Source organism: Anolis carolinensis, chromosome 4 (genome assembly GCF_035594765.1).
Source record: "Anolis carolinensis isolate JA03-04 chromosome 4, rAnoCar3.1.pri, whole genome shotgun sequence".
NCBI classification, from domain to species: domain Eukaryota; kingdom Metazoa; phylum Chordata; class Lepidosauria; order Squamata; family Dactyloidae; genus Anolis; species Anolis carolinensis.
Window position 1 is genome coordinate 190,907,699 of NC_085844.1, and position 22,762 is coordinate 190,930,460.

The 22,762-nt window shown below is 39.8% G+C and overlaps 1 protein-coding gene across 1 annotated transcript in view; it reads left to right on the forward strand.

Moving 5' to 3' along the window:
• Positions 1-17,436, forward strand: part of mapk13 (mitogen-activated protein kinase 13) — a 36,165-nt gene extending 18,729 nt beyond the window's left edge. The window contains exons 7-12 of the mRNA XM_003226474.4: positions 1,367-1,481; positions 2,411-2,482; positions 4,350-4,429; positions 6,712-6,790; positions 10,750-10,926; positions 17,122-17,436. Of these exons, the coding sequence (XP_003226522.1) occupies positions 1,367-1,481; positions 2,411-2,482; positions 4,350-4,429; positions 6,712-6,790; positions 10,750-10,926; positions 17,122-17,201 (603 nt within the window). The 3' untranslated portion in view covers positions 17,202-17,436. The remainder of the gene's footprint in view (positions 1-1,366; positions 1,482-2,410; positions 2,483-4,349; positions 4,430-6,711; positions 6,791-10,749; positions 10,927-17,121) is intronic.
• Positions 17,437-22,762: the final 5,326 nt, after the last annotated feature.

A 22,762-nucleotide genomic window follows, 5' to 3' on the forward strand; every position in this document is an offset into this window, starting at 1 on the left:
GGGCATCACAATTTAAAAAGGATATTGATAAGATGGAACATTTCAAGAGAATGGCAACCCAAAGTGTAATAGGTCTGGAAGCCTGGAATGACTTAGGGAGCTGGGTATGTTTAGCTTGGAGAAGAGAAAGTTAAGAGGTGTCATAATAGCTATGTTTAAATATTTGAATGAATGTCGTCTTGAGGAGAGATCAAGTGTGTTTTCTGCTGCTCCAAAAACTAAGGCACAAGTGCAAGAAAAGAAATTCCACCTAAACCTTAAGAAAAAAACTTCATGATGTTCAGGAGTGGAATATACTGCCTGACATCTCCTTATCTGGAGTTTTTAAAACTGAGGCTGGATGGCCATCTGTCAGAAGTGCTTTGATTGTGTATTCCTTCATTGCAGAGGGTTGGACTGGATGGCCCTTACAGTTTTCTCAAGCTCTATGATGCATAGTGGAGTGTATGATGTTAGAGAGACCGAGGCAGAAGATTGAGTCCATTTGCATCTGGTTGGTAACTAGTAGAAAGAATGTGAGCAGGGTGTCCTGTTAGGACAGTGGTTTTTAACCTGTGGATCCCTAGGTGTTTTGGCCTACAACTCCCAGAAATCCCAGCCAATAAACCAGCTGTTAGGATTTCTGGGAGCTGAAGGCCAAAACACTTGGGGACCCACAGGTTGAGAACCACTATGTTAGGATGAGGGTATGAAACAGAGGAGGATGAGGGTCAAATAAGCTTAGGGTTTGGATGAAGACAGAGGCAGAGATTGCTGGAGTACTGAAGAGTTCCACTTTGTGAGAGATTAACTGCTTTGTAGGTATTTAATTAAAGCAAAGAGCTAAATCATTTTTAACCAAGTTCTATTATTTGTTCAACATAAATATGCCAACTGCTTGGTTGCTATATCAATAGCAGGATTTAGGGCAAACCAATCACAGAACAGTCATTATAAAAAGGAGACTTAGAGGAAGTGGATCCGGTGGGAATTCTGGAGGCAACATGCCTTTGTGAAGAGTTTGGGGGTTTAGAAGTGAGGCCACTGTTGCCAGTATTTAGCAGTGGCATCATCAGAAAGCTATTGTCATTCATGAGTTGCAGAAACAGTGTAATAATCAAGCACCCCATTATTTGTAGTGACAGCAGAGTCTATACGGAATCACAGTTTTGGCTGAAATAGACTATTTTTGAGAAAATAACAGACTATCCCTTCTTGCAGGCCAACAGGATCCTTAATAATTTACCAGAGCTTAGTAAATATTACTCTTCAAGACTAGTGCTTACAGAATCTCTCTGTCTCTATGACCACTAGCAATGGCTAATGGGAGTTGTAATCCAGAATTTTTAAATGTTATTTATCATCACTTTACTGGTGTGTGTTGCAGATCTTGGACTTTGGCCTGGCAAGGCATACAGATACTGAGATGACTGGTTATGTGGTGACTCGTTGGTACAGAGCACCAGAAGTAATTCTCAATTGGATGCATTACAATCAGACTGGTATGTTGTCTTGTTTCTTTACCTGTTTGGGAAACTCTTCTCTTTGGGAGATGGATTTTTTTTTTTACCACATCGATGTTTCTATATGCATTTTTTTTCTATATTAATACAATCCTTTACTGAGTAAGCACAATACATTCTGTTATACTACTTCTGGAATAAGTAGGCAAACAATACAAATGGACAAGAATCTGCTAGCATGTCCCTATACAGGCAGTCCCCAAGTTATAAACATCCAACTTACAAATGAATCATAGTTAAGAATGAGGGTGAGACAACAGGAAATGAGAAAAATCTAACCCTAGGAAGGGAAATTCACTCCTGAAATAAAAGGTGTCTCAACTGAAGCTTGTTTCCATAACAAGCCAAAATTTTCAAAATCTGATTATCATAGGGACAGAAAGTCTGAACAGGGATAGAGGCAGCAAAACAAACATCACAGCGATGTTAACCCTTCTCTATGCTATCCAAAGCATGCATGCAGGGCCATAGCCAGAAAAAAAAATGGGGGGGGGGGCTTTTTTTTTTTTTTAGCGAATCATGAAGAGTAGTTCCATAATGCAAAATAATTTAGAAATCAGGCTCCATCGATAAACTTCAGTGGACACTCATGGGGCTTGATTAACCAGTTAAAATTCATGAGTAAACCAGGTTGTTGGGGGTTTTTTTTGTTTTTTTTTTAAAACCTGAAACATTTTTTGGGGGGAGTTGAACCCCTAACCCTCCCTCCTTGGCTACAGCCCTGCTGTACACACACACACACACACACATATAGCTATTATGCTATTACTTATGCTAATTCTAGCAAAGCTGTGTTTAACAAGCACACTTCTAACATCTTTGCAAGATCAATGAGGTGTTTTCCATCTGCTTTCAAACCTGAACACTAAGCTTTTTCTCATGTGTGTCTTACATTTCCTCCCAAACAGTGGACATCTGGTCAGTTGGCTGCATCATGGCAGAAATGCTGACAGGAAAAACTCTGTTTAAAGGGAAAGACTGTATCCTTCTCTATCTGCTGACTCTGGGAAGAAAACAAAATGGGGTTGGACTGGATGGCCCATGTGGTCTCTTTCAACTCTATGATTCTATGAAGATGTTAAGGGAATGTTTGAGGTTTAAAATACATGCAAACAATTTATTGAATACTTGTGCAAAAGTAATAATTGAGATTACAGAAACTTTTTATGGTACCTGTTGTAAGTATTAATTGTTTTATATGATGTGTTTAAATTGGGTTATTTTAAAATTAGTATATGATGTTTTAGCTGATTATGTATTTGGTGCTTTTAAACTTTGTACGCTGTTTTGAGTCCCACCCATGGGAGAAAAGCGGAATAGAAATGAATAAATAGTAGTAGTAATAATAGTAGTAGTAATAGTAATTGCAAATTTAAACCACCAAATGAAAAATTATAAACAATTAGAAAAACATACCATTCCCTTTATGAGGCACAGACTCTTAACCCACTAAAGTAATAAAATAGTTTTGCTTTTTTTTTTTTTTTTACATAAAGGGAATGTTTGAGGCCAATACCCTCAATGTTTAGCCTACAACAATATATAAAATGGATGTAGAAATATTTGTTGGAACAGGCATACAGTATTAGTTTTTACTACAGTTTATTATAGAAACTGCCTGTAAATATGTTACTATGTTAAAACTTGAAAATACTGTTTTTGCCATGTATACTTGGTCTCCTTTAAACTTACACAAAATGTATGAAAATTGATGTTTCTGCCTCCTTCCAAAAATCCTTATCAGCTAGGGCAAACATGTACCATGAGCTGCTGTCCACTGACGACATGCAGCCCCTGGGATTAGTTTTGTGTCCCCTATGAACCCTCAGGGGGCAGGTACAATGTGGGAGAGGTCTCTATAGCATCCTGGGGAATTGGTGTTGCCCACCTTTGAGCTAGGGTAGCATCAGACTTTTTGTTGTTGTTGAAGAATACTTCTTAGTGAAACTAAATTAACTACAATAACCCAAGACTGGCATAGGTAAAGGTAAAGGTCTCCCCTGACGTTATGTCCAGTCATGTCTGACTCTGGGGGTTGGTGCTCATATCCATTTCTAAGCCGAAGAGCCGGTGTTGTCCGTAGAAACCTCCAAGATCATGTGGCTGGCATGACTGCATGGAGCACCATTACCTTCCCGCCAGAGCAGTATCTATTGATCTAACATTGGCATGTTTTCAAACTGCTAGGTTGGCAGAAGCTGGATCAACAGCGGGCGCTCACTCAGCTCCCGGGATTTGAACCTGGGACCTTTTGGTCTGCAAGTTCAGCAGCTCAGTGCTTTAACACACTGAGCCACCGGGGCATAGATAAGGGTTAAATCCTGGAGTTTACCGAATGGGCTTTGTACTATTGGATCCAAAGCTACCACTTTCTCACAAAAACCCTTATTTCTGGACTGAGAGTGATTCTATGTCTGTAAAGCTTTCCATGGCATGCAACTCAGTATTTTAAAGTGAATCCATCAATCTACTGGTAGAATGTCTTTCCACTAGCATAGGAATACTTCCTTGCAATTCTAACCCGTCAGCCAGCAGATCTGAAAACTTAGATTGCTCTCTTAGAACTTCCCATTTAAATAGATACTTTTCCACTCTCTGAATTATTCCCAAGGAAATGGTTGTGGATTATAGCCTCACTGAAAATCAGTAATCAGGAAAGATTTGCTATCCCTCTGTTCAAAAGATATAAAACTGATGTGGGCAGTGGTAAGCCAGTATGCTCCCCAAGTCTCCTTGGACAAAAGATACAATTTATACAATTTGTGCAAATGTTTGCTACCTAGGCCGGTAAATCCATTGGTTCCAGAATTTGGTCCCTTGTTGATAACCCTTAATTCAGTCTGCCAGATCTTGATCAGCTGACTCTGATCTTGAAAGTAACAGGGAGCCCTGGAGAGGAATTTATACAGAAACTAGAAGACAAAGCGGTAAGAGAAATACATATACTTAGCATTGAAAATTGATGTTTTTTTAAAATTACAATTGTTTTTTCCAGACTCAAATCAATATTTAAAGCCACACAGTTCCCCAAGTTATACATCTTTCTTTGTGCATAAATGTTTGGGAAAATTAAATGCCTTCTCATTCATCTTAGAAGTTCTCAACATGATGTCCTTAGAAGACTAACAGGATTGGTGTGTGTGTGAAAAATGGAACAGCTCATTTGTAAATCAGTCAGCCCTAATTCAGCAAAAATATAGCCCAATTCTCCCCATGTTTCGTTCAATCTATTTACTGCTGGATTTATTCCCCAATAAAGTTGTAATCCTCTGTCCCCTTATCTAAACATAAGTCCCACTTCTTTGTAGGGACATATAAAACCAGACTTTTAATGAACGATAGAGCAGAAACATTGGGCATTTATGTTTTTACTCTGGCCCTTTGCTGGATTTATGTCCCTATGACAACTTCATATTCCTCCAAGTAAGTGGTTTAGAAGTTCAACCTGATCCAAGACATTTTTACTAAAACTAGGATTAGTTTTTCATTGAATTTAATAAAAATGTAATTCGCAAGCAGAGAATTTAGACTTTTGGGTATTCCAGTATGCAGATACACTCAGTCTTCCAAGATGTCTTTATTACAACTTGGGATTAAAGTCCCATTGAATTTAATTAATTGTATCACCATCATGTCAGCAAGAAGAAAATCTCAAACATCTAGATAGCATGAATGTTTTAAAAAGTGCAATATCATGCTTGTAAACAGTGATGCTGAAGTAACCACACATGAACCTGTTCCACTCTATCCTGATTTATGATGGATGACACATATATGTTTAAACAGACACTTTTTCCTATAATTTTTTAAAAATATAGTTGCATTAAAGTTGTCATTCATCTAAAATAATGGCTTTCACTTTGAAACTGGAGGAACATCATGTGTTTAACCAGGTTGGGATTGAGGAAAGGAAGCAGTTATTTTGCAGGTGTGGATGCAACCAAGACTTTTGTACCTTTAATAAAAATACAGAAGAGAACATTTCAGTGGGTGAAGGTAGGTAGAAAGACTGAGCATTGCAGGGTCTCTACAGAACCTGGCAAGATGCAATGTCCCTCCCACACAGAGACAGGAGATTGTACTATCAAAATAGAAACAGGGCCGTGATTAGTATCGTGCAAAGGAGGCTGATGTGGTTGAGATGCGCTTCAACTGATCGCACAAAAAGAGATATCAGATTTCTTTCCAGATAAATGAAGCTCAAGTGAAATGCAGATATTGCCTTGAAACAGATTGGCATCAGGAATTCCTGAGACTGGAGATTTACTCTTGACTTCACACTCTTTAACATTTCAGTTTTACTCAGAAATGGGTCTGTGTCCCTAGTAAGTGCATTTAGGACTGCAGCCAAGCATACTTGCTTAAGAAACAGACAGCTGGGTGCAGCAGGCAAATTATGATATAAAGTAGACTGAGAAACTTTCTTCTGTTGAGGACTAAATTCCCTCAGGATAATTTCTTGTTCCCAGGGCACATACGGATAACAGACAGGGTGACCCCTTCTATTGCTAGCAATAGCCAGGGCAACAGCACAATAAATCTCTGGAGTGTTATGTGGTTTCTGGGCATGTTCTAGCAGCATTTTCTCCCGACGTTTCGCCTGCTTCTGTAGCTGGCAACTTTAGGGGAGAAAATTCTGGTAGAACACAGCCATACAACCCAGAAACCACCCCAGTGACTCAGGCTGTGAAAGCCTTCAACAATACAACAAATCTCCTTTAACTGCCTATCAACATCCTATTGAATCCTGGGTTCATTTTAGGACAGGTACCTTCCCAGACAACTAATCCCAGAATTCTTTAGCATGCAGCCGCAGAAGTTAACATGGAATTACACTACTATAAGTGTACAGTGTAAAAACCTCATCCCTGCTATGTAGTGTGCTGGGAAGACGGATGCTCCTTACGAGAAGCTGGACCATTCTGCACTTGCCATCTCTCCATCACATTCATGAAATTAGGTTGCCCAGCCATGATATAAGGAGATTTATGAGAAATAACAGCAAAATAGATGCAACATAATAAGAACATATGGGGTCATTAGTGCATCCTAGTTATAGACATTCACAGAAAGAAGCTAATGTATCTACAGTGAAGTAAAGTGTTGGTTTAATGTATGAAGCTTTCACTCCGCAACATTATATGCATTGTTTAATATTAACACTTTATTTCCCAGCCGTAGAATATTTCTATGTTTTTGTTTCTTTAAGGCCAAAAGCTACATACAGACGATGCCCAAGATTCCCAAAATGGATTTGTCCCGACTTTTCCCCAGAGCTAGTCCTCTTGGTAAGTTGTCCTCTAGCCCATTGCTCCACTGTTTCATGAATCCTGATGTCATACCATTATATAGGATATAAGATCAGCATGTTAAAAAAAATTAAGAAGCCATTGTTATCTTCCACTAAAATCAGTTAGCATAATTTAATCATACTTTGGGTGATGTTCCATATTACAAATAAAACAGATGCTAAAGGTGTGGTTGTTGTTCAGGCTGTCCCCCATTGCCATATTCCTCAGAATGGTGTAGAAAATGATTGTGATAATTAAGATAATTATCATCATCGTCATCATCAGCAACATAAATCTGAAAAGCAGACATGTTAAAAATTCGTAATTTATAAACTATCTGGATAGGCCTACCACTATTTAATAGTTTTAAATGCAGATGGTGTATCCAGTTGTCAGAGCTTTTCCAGCAGGTCATTCCACAAATTGAGGGTGGCTGAGGAAAAAGTCTCCTAGTTAGCAATTGCCAGCCTGATCCTGGCTGAATGAAGGACCCCCCCCCCCCCCCCACACACACACACACATACAGAAGACCTGAGTGGATGTGGTGGGTTATATGGGAGAAGGATTTCAAGGTAACAGCCAACTCATTGGCAACTACAATTTTGAACTTGCGTGTTTTAATTGCTGCTTTAATAACCTATGTTTTAATGTTTGGTTTTAATTATAATTGTTATTTTTGAAATTTGTATGTCAGGCATCGAATTGCTGCTGGTTGTGAGGCCTCCCTGAGTCCCTTTCGGGGTGAGAAGGGTGGGATACAAGTATGGAAAATTAACAAAACTATTTTAATATAAGTGTAATATGATCACTTCTAAATGTCCCATTAATTGTTTTGGCTGAGGTTATCAGCGTGTGCACTATCATCTTCAGATCCTTTAATTTTAGGAAGAGACATAAATATTAGCCAAAACTGAAAGTAAGCACTTTTGATTGTCATATCTATCTGAGCTGGCTGTCATTTGAAGCAATGGGTCCAGAAGCACTCCGAAGCTGCAAACACAATAATTCAGGGAAAGTGTAAGCCCATGCAGGACTGGTTGAGACATTTCCAACCCCAAGTTAGTACCTGTAAAGAACTCAGGCAGAGGGGAATCTTTTTATCAATCCCACCTCTGACACCGATTTCGGAGATGTGGAGGATGTTTCTATTAATTAATTATTATATATTTTATATCCGCTGCCACCAGTTATTAAACATGTTTTTATTTTAAAACTGCCACCAAATTATAGATGTTTTATAATGCTGCCACCAAGTTACAAAGGGGATTATCAACTCTTGCCACCACTATTGGAAGATTTAGCCACTGGCTACTTAGAGAGGAGACTTTTATTTTTCTTCTTTCTTCTTTATTCTTGATGTGTGTATATATGACTGACTGAGATGTTTGAGAGAACAATAACAAGTTTATTCAGGCACAACTTAATGATTACAATAACTTTTCTTCTTGTTTGAGGCACGTTACTGAACAGTTGCAAAACCATATTGAGGTGTTCCAAACTTCTTAAAACGTCAGTTCTTCCTCCACTAACAGACTATCTTAAAATAAGCCACCAAACTTATTTTAAACTGACTCAAATAAGCTCTTGAGCCTCCCTGATTCCCTCAACTGAGAATCAGACTTCCCTGTACCTTATCAGGGCACAGACTACCTAAAATAAGTCACCAAACATATTTTAGAATTGACTCAAATACCACATTTGAGCCACCCTGATCCTCCAACTGAGAATCAGACTTCCCTGTGGTTCGCTGACCATACACACTGACTGACTGAGTTTCCCTCCAAATTCTGCTCTCCCTTCAGCTAACCCAGTTGGCTCCACCCCCTTCTCCATGGCAACTAACTCTGAGTGCTGAGTAACTGAAATATTAACCCTTTTTGAAACACAGTTAAACATGGCATCTGTAAATTAAAATTCATACTTCTTTACAGTACCTTTAACTGTAAGCACCTCCATCTTGCAGTTGTACTGCAACAAGATTTCTTTACAATATTATTCTAATGTAAAACAAATACCCATATCCTTTCTAGATGTTCTTCCCTTGGCCATAGATTCAAAGCTAAGTGAGCTGTGTTGATCAAAAAAGCAACATGTTGGAAGAACAACTTAAAACAATGGAAGAAATCTTCTGATTTATGTCATGGCTTTATGCCAGATACTTTTTTTCATGCAAAGTGGGCCACTGGAACCTTTGAACCCAGGGAGGTCTGCATGTCAATTGATTCTAGAGCAGGCCTGCACAACCAGCAGCCCTCCAGGATTTCAGATCCCAGAATTTCTGGCCATTGGAGTAGCTGGCTTCTGGGAGTTGGAGGCCCAGTCACCTGAAAGGCCACAGATTGTGCAGACCTGATCTAGAACCTAACCTGTTATAATGGATGTAGATGAAAATAAGTGACGCATTTGCAGCGTATGAAAAAGGCAATGGATTAAGAACTAAAACTAAGAAGGAAGCTGTCTTGAACGATTGGTTAACTTTTGGGCTTCCTGTGTTCCTGTTTTCCAAGCATAGTGTGGTGTCTTCATCTAGTTGAAGCTTCCTTCATTTGCAATCACTTAAGGTCATTAAACTGTGAAGAGATTTTAAAACATAAAGTAACCATACTGTTATATTATTCAGTCTTTAACTTTGTTCTTTTAAAGATATAAATGGGCACAAATTTGCTAGAACTTGTATTTGTGTTTTATAGAATCTATATAACTGTATTTCTCTTCTCAGGTATGTATATGATCACATATTACCCACAATTACTGTGGAAATTATAACTATATTTTTATCTTCCACAGTCACAAAAATTGCTGCTGCCTGTGGCCTGCTGTTTCACTCATTGTTTCTTCGCTCAAGTATTTGCCTAATGTTGCTTGCAATTTCAGACTCCGTGTGAATTAATTGTCCCAAGGATATTCACTCCATAAGTAATGTTACTCCATAAATTTTAAAACAAACAGTTAAATTTGATTGATCACAACAGAAATGAACTCAGGAAGAAAATTCTAATAGGCATGCATTAGAGTGCTCTAAAAAGACATTTTAGGATAATTTGTGGCCCCTTGCGCACAACTAAAATACTAGCGACTGAATTGAAACACCTGAATCAAAATATAATTTGTCCACACTAAAGTGTAAGGCACAGTAAGCTAATTTAGGGGCCGAGGACAGTGGTGTGGCATATATCAGTGATTCTCAAACTTCAATCTTCTGTATTTGGGACTTCAGTTCCAGGAATTCCTGATCATTAGCTGTGGTAATTGGGATTTCTGGGACTTGGAAGTTTGAAACCATTGGAGCAGCAGTGCTGAAGAGCCACTGGTATACACAATTCTGTCCCCCAACAGAGAACAACTAAGAACTTCAGGAGCAATGTCTAAGAAGCTCCCTTCAGAGCCTGCCTCCTGTAGGGTTGGTCCTCTTCAAATTCACATTTCACGGATGTAAACTGGGGCATGTGAAGCAGAGCAACATCAGATTGCAGAAAAAGTTATTAATGAGGAAGAACACTCTTGTTCCTTCTACAATGCCCTATATGCCAGGATCCGATCCCAGATTATCTGCTTTAAACTGGATTATATAAGTCTCCACTGTCATATAACCTGGGATAAACAGACAATCTGGGATCAGATCCTGGGATACAGGGGCAGTCTGGAAGGGGCCTAAGAGGGTCTGCAGTAGTTTGCTTTTGCCTGAGATGACATAGAAGGGACAAACTTTGATCATTCCCATTTTTCTCTCTATGGAATCAAGGGAAATCTGTTTTTGCATTTTTAGTTCAGTTTGCACCAAATGATGTAAACTAAAGAAGAAAAGTAGATGAGAGAAGCTGGGCGTATTCAAGCCAGCTGAAAAGTAAGAGCGAATTAATCAGGACTACCATTGCCAAATCAGAACAAATGGAAGGTGCATTTCCACATTTTGTTGTTTTGCGCATATTAACCAATATTAATCTCCCTTCTTGCAGCAGTGGACTTGCTTGACAAAATGTTGCAGCTGGATGTGGAGAAGCGTCTTACAGCCACACAAGCTCTGGCTCATCCATATTTTGAACCATTTAGAGATGTTGAGGAAGAGACAGAGGCGCAGCATTCCTATGATGACTCAGTTGGGGCACAAAAACTTTCAATCAATGAATGGAGAAGTAAGTTCACTTGATAACTTTGTGTAAATGCTTGCTTACAGTCAAGACTTTTTACTTCCCTGACATCCCTAAGATAAAGTTCATAGAAGAACGTGCAGGAAAGGTATCAGAGTAAATTGATCCCTTTCCATATAATTTCTCAAGAAAACTGATGGTTCCTAAATTTTTATTACGTATAACCTTTTGAAAGGCTTTTAATTATTTAGGTAATAGCAATTCCAGGGGTTTCTTTCAATGCAGTTTCATAGAAGGACTCTACATTGCCAAGGAATGGTATTCAGTTCATATTTCCCTCATTCTAAATCTTGGTGTCAAGTGAGGACAAATTATGAGACAAATTATTCTTGGGATATCCAAAGGATGCATTCAAACTCTAGATTCTAAATTAATAAGATTTATTCATATCAGCAATTTTAAAAATAAATTTAAAAAATTAAGAGGGAAATGAACAGATGTGATTAATGCACAGACCTAAAGACACATCCAGTTTACATACGGTAAGTAATATGGTATGTAAACTATCTCTTTTGATGCCAGATGATTTTCCATAGCATGTGAATTGCATTGTGTGTTGTCTGCATTAGCCTGCAAAATGGACACACCTTTCTGGCAGCTGTGGCATATTCTATATGAAGATAGTGGAGGCATTGTAAGCTGATTCACACTTTTGCAAGGAATGTATGTCTGGGCTGTATGATATAGGCCTGTAAAAAGATGGTGCAATTTATCCATTAAGCCAAAGTCTTAGAGAGACAAAATGTATATTCTGTTGTCTCTACACCTTACAAGACTCCAGGAAATCAGCCATTGCACATTGCTCAACTTTCATTACTGGCTGTGTGGGCAAGTAGGTGAACTACTCTTACATATCTAGACTAAAATGGGGCTTCCAGTCCTGAAATAAGACCTGCCTGAATTATTACTGTCGCAAAATGGTCATCAAATCTCTTTCAGATTCCTTCCACAACTCACTCAATTTTTAGAATATAATTTATGTATTTCTTTACTGCATTTCTATACCGCCTCTCTCTCTCACTCAGAGCAGTGTACAAGCTTCCTTCCCTGTGGAACAGTTTTGTGTATGGTCTTATTAAGCTTTCTTTTTATATTTTGTATCTTAGAATCACTCCAGTTACCCTCCAGGTGGGGTTGAACTGCAGTTCCCAGAATCTGTAACCACTAACTGTGCTAGCTTTGGTTCATAGAATCATAGAATAGTAGAGTTGGAAGAGACCACATGGGCCATCTAGTCCAACCCTCTGCTAAGAAGCAGGAAATCGCATTCAAAGCACCCCCGACAGATGGCCATCCAGCCTCTGCTTAAAAGCCTCCAAGGAAGGAGCCTCCACCACGGCCCTGGGGAGAGAGTTCCACTGTCGAACAGCTCTCACAGTGAGGAAGTTCTTCCTGATGTTCAGGTGGAATCTCCTTTCCTGTAGTTTGAAGCCATTGTTCCGTGTCCTAGTCTGCAGGGCAGCAGAAAACAAGCTTGCTCCCTCTTCCCTATGACTTCCCTTCACGTATTTGTACATGGCTATCATGTCTCCTCTCAGCCTTCTCTTCTGCAGGCTAAACATGCCCAGCTCTTTAAGCCGCTCCTCATAGGGCTTGTTCTCCAGACCCTTAATCATTTTAGTCGCCCTCCTCTGGACGCTTTCCAGCTTGTCAACATCTCCCTTCAACTGTGGTGCCCAAAATTGGACACAGTATTCCAGGTGTGGTCTGACCAAGGCAGAATAGAGGGGGAGCATAACTTCCCTGGATCTAGACGCTATTCCCCTATTGATGCAGGCCAGAATCCCATTGGCTTTTTTAGCAGCCGCATCACATTGTTGGCTCATGTTTAACTTGTTGTCCACGAGGACTCCAAGGTCTTTTTCGCACACACTGCTGTCAAGCCAGGCGTCCCCCATTCTGTATCTTTGATTTCCATTTTTTCTGCCGAAGTGAAGTATCTTGCATTTGTCCCTGTTGAACTTCATTTTGTTAGTTTTGGCCCATCTCTCTAGTCTGTCAAGATCGTTTTGAATTCTGCTCCTGTCTTCTGGAGTGTTAGCTATCCCTCCCAGTTTTGTGTCGTCTGCAAACTTGATGATCGTGCCTTCTAACCCTTCGTCTAAGTCGTTAATAAAGATGTTGAACAGAACCGGGCCCAGGACGGAGCCCTGCGGCACTCCACTTGTCACTTCTTTCCATGATGAAGACGACGCATTGGTGAGCACCCTTTGGGTTCGTTCGCTTAGCCAATTACAGATCCACCTAACCGTAGTTTTGTCTAGCCCACATTTTACTAGTTTGTTTGCCAGAAGGTCGTGGGGGACTTTGTCGAAGGCCTTACTGAATTCCAGGTACGCTACATCCACAGCATTCCCTGTATCGACCCAACTCGTAACTCTATCGAAAAAAGAGATCAGATTAGTCTGGCATGACTTGTTTTTGGTAAATCCGTGTTGACTATTAGCAATGACCGCATTTGTTTCTAAGTGTTCGCAGACCACTTCCTTAATGATCTTTTCCAGAATTTTGCCTGGTATTGATGTGAGGCTGACCGGACGGTAATTTTTTGGGTCGTTCTTTTTTCCCTTCTTGAAGATAGGGACCACATTCGCCCTCCTCCAATCTGCTGGGACTTCTCCCGTTCTCCAAGAACTCTCGAAGATAATTGCCAGTGGTTCTGAAATAACTTCCGCTAGTTCCTTCAGTACTCTTGGATGTAGCTGATCTGGCCCTGGGGACTTGAATTCGTTTAGAGAGGCCAAGTGTTCCTGGACAACTTGTTTCCCTATTTGGGGTTGGATTTCCCCCAATCCTTCATCCATTCCGTGTTGCTGAGGTTGAAGATGGCTTTCTTTTTCTGAGAAGACCGAGGCAAAGAAGGCATTAAGTAGTTCTGCCTTTTCCCTGTCCCCTGTCGCCATCACCCCATCTTCTCCTTGCAATGGTCCTATCGCCTCCTTTTTCTTCCTTTTTCTACCAACGTAAGCAAAAAAGCCTTTTTTGTTGTTTTTTATGTCCCTGGCAAGCCTGAGCTCATTTTGCGCTTTAGCCTTGCGAACCTTTTCCCTACAGGTGTTGGCTATACGTTTGAATTCTTCTTTGGTGATTTCTCCCCTTTTCCACTTCTTGTGCATGTCACTTTTGAGCTTTAGCTCAGTTAGAAGTTCTTTGGACATCCATTCTGGCTTCTTTGCACTTGTCTTATTTTTCTTCTTTGTTGGCACTGTTTGCATTTGCGCCTTGAGTATTTCACTTTTGAAAAACTCCCATCCATCCTTAACTCCCTTGTTTTTTAATATCGGCGTCCATGGAATGCCGCTCAGTAATTCCTTCATTTTTTGGAAGTCAGCTCTCTTAAAGTCCAGAATGCGTGTTTGACTTGTCTTAGTTTCAGCATTCCTTTGTATTGCAAACTGCAGGAGCACATGGCCACTTGCCCCTAAGGATCCAACCACTTCAACTGTATTGATCAGGTCTTCCACATTTGTTAAGATTAGATCAAGAGTTGCTGATCCCCTTGTTGCCTCTTCTACCTTCTGGACCATAAAATTATCTGCAAGGCAAGTGAGGAATTTGTTGGACTTTGTACTCTTGGCTGAGTTTGTTTTCCAGCAGATATCGGGATAATTGAAATCGCCCATGACTACTATATCTCTTCTTTGTGCCTGTTTGGTCAGCTGTTGACAGAAGGCTTCATCAAGTCCTTCATCCTGACTCGGAGGTCTGTAGTAGACACCCACGACAAGATCTTTTTGAGTCCCGGTTCCCTTGATTCTTATCCAGATGCTTTCAAGCTGGTTTCCCGGATTACAGTCTTGCATTTCTTCTGCAACGTAACTGTTTTTGACATATAAAGCTACTCCCCCTCCTCTCCCCTTTGTTCTATTTCTGTGAAAGAGGTTATAGCCCTCAATGGTTAAATTCCAGTGATGGGAGTCATCCCACCAGGTTTCAGTGATGCCTATGACATCGTATGTGTGGTGCAGTGCTAGGAGTTGGAGTTCGTCTTGCTTATTTCCCATGCTCTGAGCATTAGTGTAAAGACATGTAAGCCCCTGTGACCTCCCCTCGAATTGTTTATTTGGGATTATTGTGCTCTCTGTACTTGGTCCTTGCTGTGTTTGTGCAGCCCTCCGTTTAGCCTTTCGGCGGTTCCCTGTGGTCGTGGGTAATATAGTGTTCGCCAGGCTGTTGTTCCCCTCCCCCAGTGGATCTAGTTTAAAGTGCGCCTGATGAGGTTTGTGAGTCTGTGTGCAAAAAGATGTTTTCCTACTTGTGTGAGATGCACCCCATCGCTTGCCAGTAGTCCATCCTCTTGGAAGAGTAGACCATGGTCAAGGAAGCCAAAATGCTCCTCTTGACACCATTTTCTGAGCCAGTTATTGACCTGTACTATTTTTCCGGCCCTTGTAGAGCCGTGTCCTACAACAGGGAGGAGGGATGAAAAGATCACATGTACATTATACAGTTTTAGCTTTGTTCCCAGAGCTCGAAAATCATTTGTGATCTTTTGAAAAGTATGCCTAGCGGTGTCATTGGTACCTATATGAATCAACATAATGTGGGGAGGGTGATGGGGCTTTAGGAGCCTGCTGAGCCTCTGAGTGATATGGTGTATTTTTGCCCCCGGGAGGCAGCATGTTTCTCGAGCCATCCCATCCGGTCTGGAAATGATGGCTTCCGTTCCTCTAAGGAGGGAGTCACCTACTACCAAGACCTGTTTCCTTTGAGGATTGACAGGGTCCCTTTTGTGCAAGACAGTGTGTATGTCCCCTGAAGAGTGTTCCTGTTGAAGTGAATCATGTAGGTGTAAAGTGTTGTCCTCCTCCTCAACATCCCCAGTGCATTCATCAATGACAATCCATTGAGATACATCCGAGAGCCCATTACTCTCCCAAGGATGTTCCTGTTGCTCCTGGTCTATGATTGGGGATGGAGCATTTGCATGATTACATAAGTGTGACTGTGGTGATGCACTGTCCCCGTCAGGGCTATCCCCTGCGCATTGATCCAGGGTGGTCCACTGAGTGGTATCTAAGAAACTGTGGTCCTCCACAAGATGTGTTTCCTGATTGTATGTTAATGATGTAAGAATTTCAAATCTGTTGTGTAAATGCAGCTGAGCAGAGGAGTTCTGCGGAGGCTGCCTGGTCCTGCGTCTCCTTCTATGGGTGACCTCCTTCCAAGCCTGAGGGTTGTCTACCTTTGAGTTGATCTCCCCATAAGGTTCCTGATCATGGTCTTGGTGGTGTTGGTGTGATGCAGGCTGCTGATCTACAGCAGCGTGTTGTGCAGTGTCCAAGAAGAGCTCGAGTGCCTGAATGTCCTTAAGGGTCTTAATACGGTGCTCGAGCTGTTGGATCCTCTGCTCCATCAGAGTCATGTTTGCATTTGGAGCAGATGTAGTTGTCTAGTTTTTGTGTGAAAAAGCGGAACATGCCACAGCTGGTGCATGTGATGGGAATGTTTTGCTTTTGTTGCATCTCTTGGTGAGCGTGGTGGCCAAGTGGGTTCTTTGTACAGTTAAGTAATATGCACGCACTTTATGTGCAAACTGCAACAAACCACCTCTTTGTGTATTTGTTTATGTTGCTTTGTTTCCTGTATGTACTGCAAAGGATAGTTAGTAAAGGTGCCTTTTTCACTGGCAAATAAAGCTTTCCCAGAAACTCAATTAACAGGGGACAATGCCTGCTGTCAATCAACTTAAGTACCTGGCTCTCTTTGATTGTTGTTTAGATATATAGTCCTGCAACAGAGGACTGCATGATTCCTGTCCCCAACCTTTTACACCAAATAAAATTATTCCCTTTCAATCTGTTAATATACCTTTCCCAAATGTTAGACTATAGTCACCATGAATTTGCTATGCAAATTATGCCTGGCTATATATGCCTGTCTTCCACTATCTTTTTTTTAACTCTTAGCTTCACTCTTTTTTTGACTTTCTCAAGTATTTTAAATCGTAATTTAAAATATTTCCTGATTCTGGAGACAGATTGGTTCCACAGGTGTATTGAGCTCAAGATTTCTCACCGTGTTCCATATTATGATATTTTACCCATCTGAACTTTTGTTATAGTCACTCATTCTTAAGCATAATCTTCATGTTTATATGTGAAATGTAAGCTAAAAAAGGTGAATCATTTAGTGCTCATCAAACACAAATGCACTCATACCTTTTGCTTCTCTTTCAAGGACATATTTACAATGAAATACTAACATTCAGCCCAATTGCACGGAAAGACTCCAAGAGGAGGAGTGGTATGACGCTGTAAACTTTGGTATATTCCATTCTGGACCACCTTTTCTACTAAGTAACAAACTGTAGTGTTTTGACTCCAACAAGAAGTAAATAGTAACCGGCATGAAAAGGTCTGTGTACATAGAATAAAAGGACACTGAATATATAAGGAAGTTCAACCTTCGTATGAAAGCGGAAATTGTTAAAGTAACATCTTTTGGTGCCAAAAAATGGATATGCTTCTCATTAAAGATCTTTATGATAAATTGTGTGTTTTGTGTTTTCCCCTTTATTTCTCCAGGTTGTTCAAAAAGCTTCAACATGTTTACAACTCTTTTTAGTTATAATTTCTGGACTGTTCCTCTGTGTCCTACAGATAAAGAACTTTGTATTGTAATTTATATAATAAAACAGCCTCCTCTACTTCAAAATAAAGCAAATATTTACAGAAGAAAGCAAGTTTTGTGTACCTAGTACACAAAACATTTTTGCATATTGAACCTTTAGAAAATAATAGTGTCAACTATCTTAGTTACCCATGTGGAGTTTTGAATTTCAGATTATTTCAGATTTTGAAAATGTATAGTATACTTTATACATCTATTTCTGAAACATATTTTTTTAAATATATATTTGCAAGTTGTAACTCTGTTAAAAGCCATTCTAAATACAGGCAGTCCCCAAGTTATGAACAAGATAGGTTCTGTAAATGTTTCTTTAGTTGAATTTTTTTGTAAGTCAGAACAGGTACATTTTTAAAGTGTAACTTCATCCAAAAATTTATTTTTCAGCTTTAGTTAGCATAGGGAAGGGTTAACATCCCCGTGGTGTTCTAACCCTAGTACCTCAGAGTTCTATTCTATTTCCACAACCTGGCAACAAATCAGGAAGCATTCTATAAAAATAATTTCGTCCTTGCTTTGATGCTCTTTTATAGTTTTCTGCTAAGATTTGGCAACAGAACTTTTGGCACACAATTCACAATTAGTCCTCAGACCTACTGAAATTGTTTACTCCTGCTTTATAAGTACTCCTGGGGTTGGCTGAGCAATTGTACCAAATCAGTATTTAAACTCACAGAAGGAGATAAAACACCACATATTCAAGATTTCTTAAAAATCTTAACTTAGGTACTTGTGACATTTTGCCCTATTATAACCAGTACACAAATCCTCTGTTTCAGAACCTTGTCACATCTCCTGGCCTTTGGGTAATATTAAAGATAATCTGTGAAATATGTATAATTTCACTTTTTTTAAAGGAAAGAATTGGAACAAAATGAGAACAGCTACCACAACATCCATTAAAAGAAAACAGGATACCTCAGTTCTTCCACCCAGAAAATGGCCTCTGACTTAAGTGTTGAACTGCTCAAAATGCATTAGACTGCCGCACAGCTCCTCTACCGCAGGAATGGCCCCTGAACACAACTGAATTGAAACAACAGCCATTTTACTTCTCAAATACCACAACAGCATGCTGGTAGTTTTGTGGCATATAGGCCAGGAGGTATTTCTACCTGCCCTGAAATATACAGAATGGAGATACTGCAGTTGATATTCTAATTCCAACCTCCCTTGCCTTTCACAAAATATAGTCCCCAAAGAATTAAAACTCAGAAAGCTATTCCTAGGCCATATAACTTTTCGTCTCACTGATGAAAGTATCTCAGTTTCAAACATATATTTTGATATTCTGCTTGAGCAATGGTTTCATTATATCCTCTTCATATTACTTCTGCCTTCAGGTTTCAAGAATTTATTCTACTGACATTTTCATTCCCGATACTTTAAACAGGAATTATCTACACAAGCATGTTAACTTTCCACTGGTTTTCTTAAGATAATGGAGACTAAAGAGTCAAGGGAGTGAAGTACTTTGAGTGTTGGACTATGACTCTGGGGACTGGTGCTTAAATCCCCATTCAGCCGTGGAAATCCACTGGGCGACCGTAAGTCTCACTCTCTCAGCCTCAAAGGAAGGCAAAGAAATCTCTCCATGAAAACCATGTGAGAGGTTCACCTTAGGGTCAACATGTTAGAGTCAACATGAAGGCACACAACAATAAAGACTAGTAACTCTCAAGTCAATAAATTCTGTTTTAAAACATGTATAAATAAAAGTAGTTTTGCCTGGCAGTTAAGTAGTAACAGAAGAAGGTGAGCTTCAAGAGGTAATGAGCCCCCTCTCATTGCTGACAATCCTACCTTCAACAGACAAAGAGCCCAAAAGGCTTTGGCAGACATTATCGCACACTCAGACTGAATAAGACAAACACTCCGTTCACTCAGGGTGAAAATATGACTAATGTACGCAAAGGTGATCAGCTTTAGATGATCCATGAGCCAAATTTCTGTCAAGAGGACCTAGGAAGGAGACATACAGACTGCCAAAAATTCAAGTTGGAAGATATTAAAATTTGGAATTCTCTGTGATTTATGTACAAGATAACTTCTTGTTACTGGAGGTTAACAGTACCATTAATTTACCCCTTTTGGGATACAAAAATACTAATTTGATGTATCTACAGAGACCTTTACTAAGGGGTTTCAATGCATAAGCCACACTACTTATTAGCCATGTGAGGGGAGTGGACTCTGCATAGAAATCTCAAAATACAGATTGAGTACTCCTTATTCAAAATTCTTGGGACCAGGTCATTTTATACACCATTTTGGTAATAAGTTTGTGCATGGAACAACATCTGTATATATATATTGTATATATATCAATAAGCAAAGATGTCACTATCACAGCCTCTCGCATGATTTTCAATTTCCAGATAATTGATGCTCCACGTGTACCATTTTGACAATAAAGAATTTTGTGACTTTAATATCAGTGCCAGTTTTTCTTGTATGTTTTGAAACATCATTATCTGATGAAGAAGCTAGTGGTGCTTTAAGTTTGTATAAATGGATTTCAACTTGGATATTACTAATTAATTTTGTATACATGCACTCACAGTGTTTGCAAAAACACTTTGAAGTGTTTGCCCTAACAGCGTATGATATTCCTGCCTTAGCATTCCTCATACTATGAATCAGCCCAGTTTTTGAGTATACTATATAGAATTGGACTGATTCACTGTTTCCATATGTAATCTATCTTGGATACTTTGGAGGGAAATGAGTGATTAATTTTAGTAACCAATTTGAGACAAATGGAACATAATGTGCAAAGTCTAAATGAGCCTGCCAATCTATTGGACTGTGTAAGTTCTTAATATTGCTATTTTCAAATACCAAAACTCGAGGCTGCCAATTCAAAGCTGTATCATTTTTAAAAATGAGAAGTTCATTTCCATTTTCAGACAATTTACCTTTTTCAAAAACTCTCACAGAAACATTTTTAACTACAGCTTTGAGGCTGCTAAAATCATTGTAAAATAAACAATTTCTATGTATAGTAAGACCTTAGTAACTGCTGAGGTTTGGTTTCAGAGTACTCACAACCCCAGTCTGTGGATGTACATGTCCCATTTTATACAATGCCATAGTAAATGTATATAAACTGGCAAAAACAAGGTTTTTGAGTTTTTTTAATTAAAAAGTTAACACTGTAAAGTTTATGAACTGAAGTATCTTTGCAACCTCTGCCAAAATTGGACATTTGGGAAATAATTGATCCACCTGTATTTTAGAACAATGTCAACAAATCAGTGTGTCTATTGCTATTCAGTATACAGATGCTGGAGATTCATATAATGAAGAAAGAACATCCATATCTTTACCTGCCTGTGCTCGGGTATAGCAAGGAAGTGGCAGTGATCATATTATTATATATACCAAAGGATGAAGTTATAACCTTTCCATGTTAGATTTTCTCACTGTCTCCTCTGAAATAAAGAACATTTTATTAAGCTGGTAACACTGAGAAACCACATTTTTTCTTGAATGGAGTAAAATCCCCTGGACTGAGGTTATCTGAGGGTTCAAAAGAAATTTCAGTTACATTAATTTAACAGAAATCAGTGCATGTGGGACATGCCCAGCTGTGTCTACACAGCTACTCCAGTCCTTGCTTTGCCTTATGTGTGCTCGTCAATATGCCTTCAAGTCACCTCTCAATTTGTGGCAACCCATGCATTTCATAGGGTTGTGTAGGCAAGGAATACTCAGAGGTGGTTAGGCATTTCCTTTCTCTAAAATACAGCTTACCTTATACGGTATTACCCAACAAAATACTACCTAGGGCTGACTCTGCTTCCAGGACTAGATGGGATCTAGTACCTTCAGGTTATTTAGGTGAATGCTTAGCCCTTTATACACTGTAGTATCAAACCAAAAATAGGTTGCTTCCTGAAAATAACAGTGCAACAATTATGTCAGTTGTAATTTATAGCACACTATTTACTCCACGACTGTTAAATATATAGGGCTATATATGCCTTTCTGTTGAAATTCGTTTGAAGTTTGGGCCAAGCTCAAACTAAGGTCATTTGGAATTCTAGACCTGTCCTCTGGGGCATTCGCTATCCCTCTCAATTTGGTGTTGCAATATGCTACCTCTGAATTTCATTTTTTTCTGCTAAAAGCTCCATGCACACTGACCATTTAATGTAGCTTCAAAACTGTATTGAAGGAAGTGGTTCTGCTGTGCAGATGATTACATATGAAATCCTAAAACCAAGCGGTGATTACAGAAACCACAACCTAAGTGTAGTACTGTACATTTCTCCCTCTTAAAGTCCATTTTGTTAAGTTTGGGCCCAGCTCTCTAATCTGTTAGGATTGTTTGGGATTCTGATCCTGTCCTCTGGGGTATTCCCTAACTCTTCCAAATTGGCATTGTCGAGGTATGCTACATCCACCTTTCAATTTTCACTTAAGTGAAAATTTCCCCCAATTGAGTTCACTTTGTAAATTTGGGCCAGCGGTCTAATTTGTTAGGAGTCTGATCTGTTCCTCTGTGGTATTATCCCTCCCAATTTGTTGTTGTTGAGATACAATGGCTTCAAACTACAGGAAAGGAGATTCCACCTGAGCATTAGGAAGAACCTCCTAACTTTGAGAGCTGCTCAGCAGTAGAACTCTCTGCTCTGGAGTCTAGTGGAGGTTCCTTCTTTGGAGGCATTGAAACAGAGGCTGGATGGCCACCTGTGGAAGGTTGCTTTGAATGCAATTTTCCTGCTTCTTGGCAGGAGGTTGGACTGGATGTCTCACGAGGTCTCTTCCAGCTCCAGGATTCCATAAGTAGAAACACTCAATATTTTCTGGCAGTATTGCTGGCCGTTTCTTTTTCTTTTTTTCACCTATGTGCAGAATCATAAAACTTGAGACCACATCCAGTCCAACCCCCTGGCATACAGAACAGGCAGTCAAAGCATCCCCAACAGATGGCCATTTTGTCTGTTTAAAAGCCCCTACCACACACTGAGGCAGTGAGTTCCACTGTCGAACAGTGTAGCCTAGCTACAGGCAAACTTCAGCTCTCCGGGTGTTTTAGACTTCAACTACCACAACTCCTAACAGCCCCAGGCCCTTTCATCCCCCCAGTTGATTAAGCTGAGGAGTAAAGGATAGGACCCGAGGCTGTTAGGAGGTGTAAAGGAAGGGTCCTGAGGTTTTTTTTGGGGGGGGGGGTAAAGGAAGG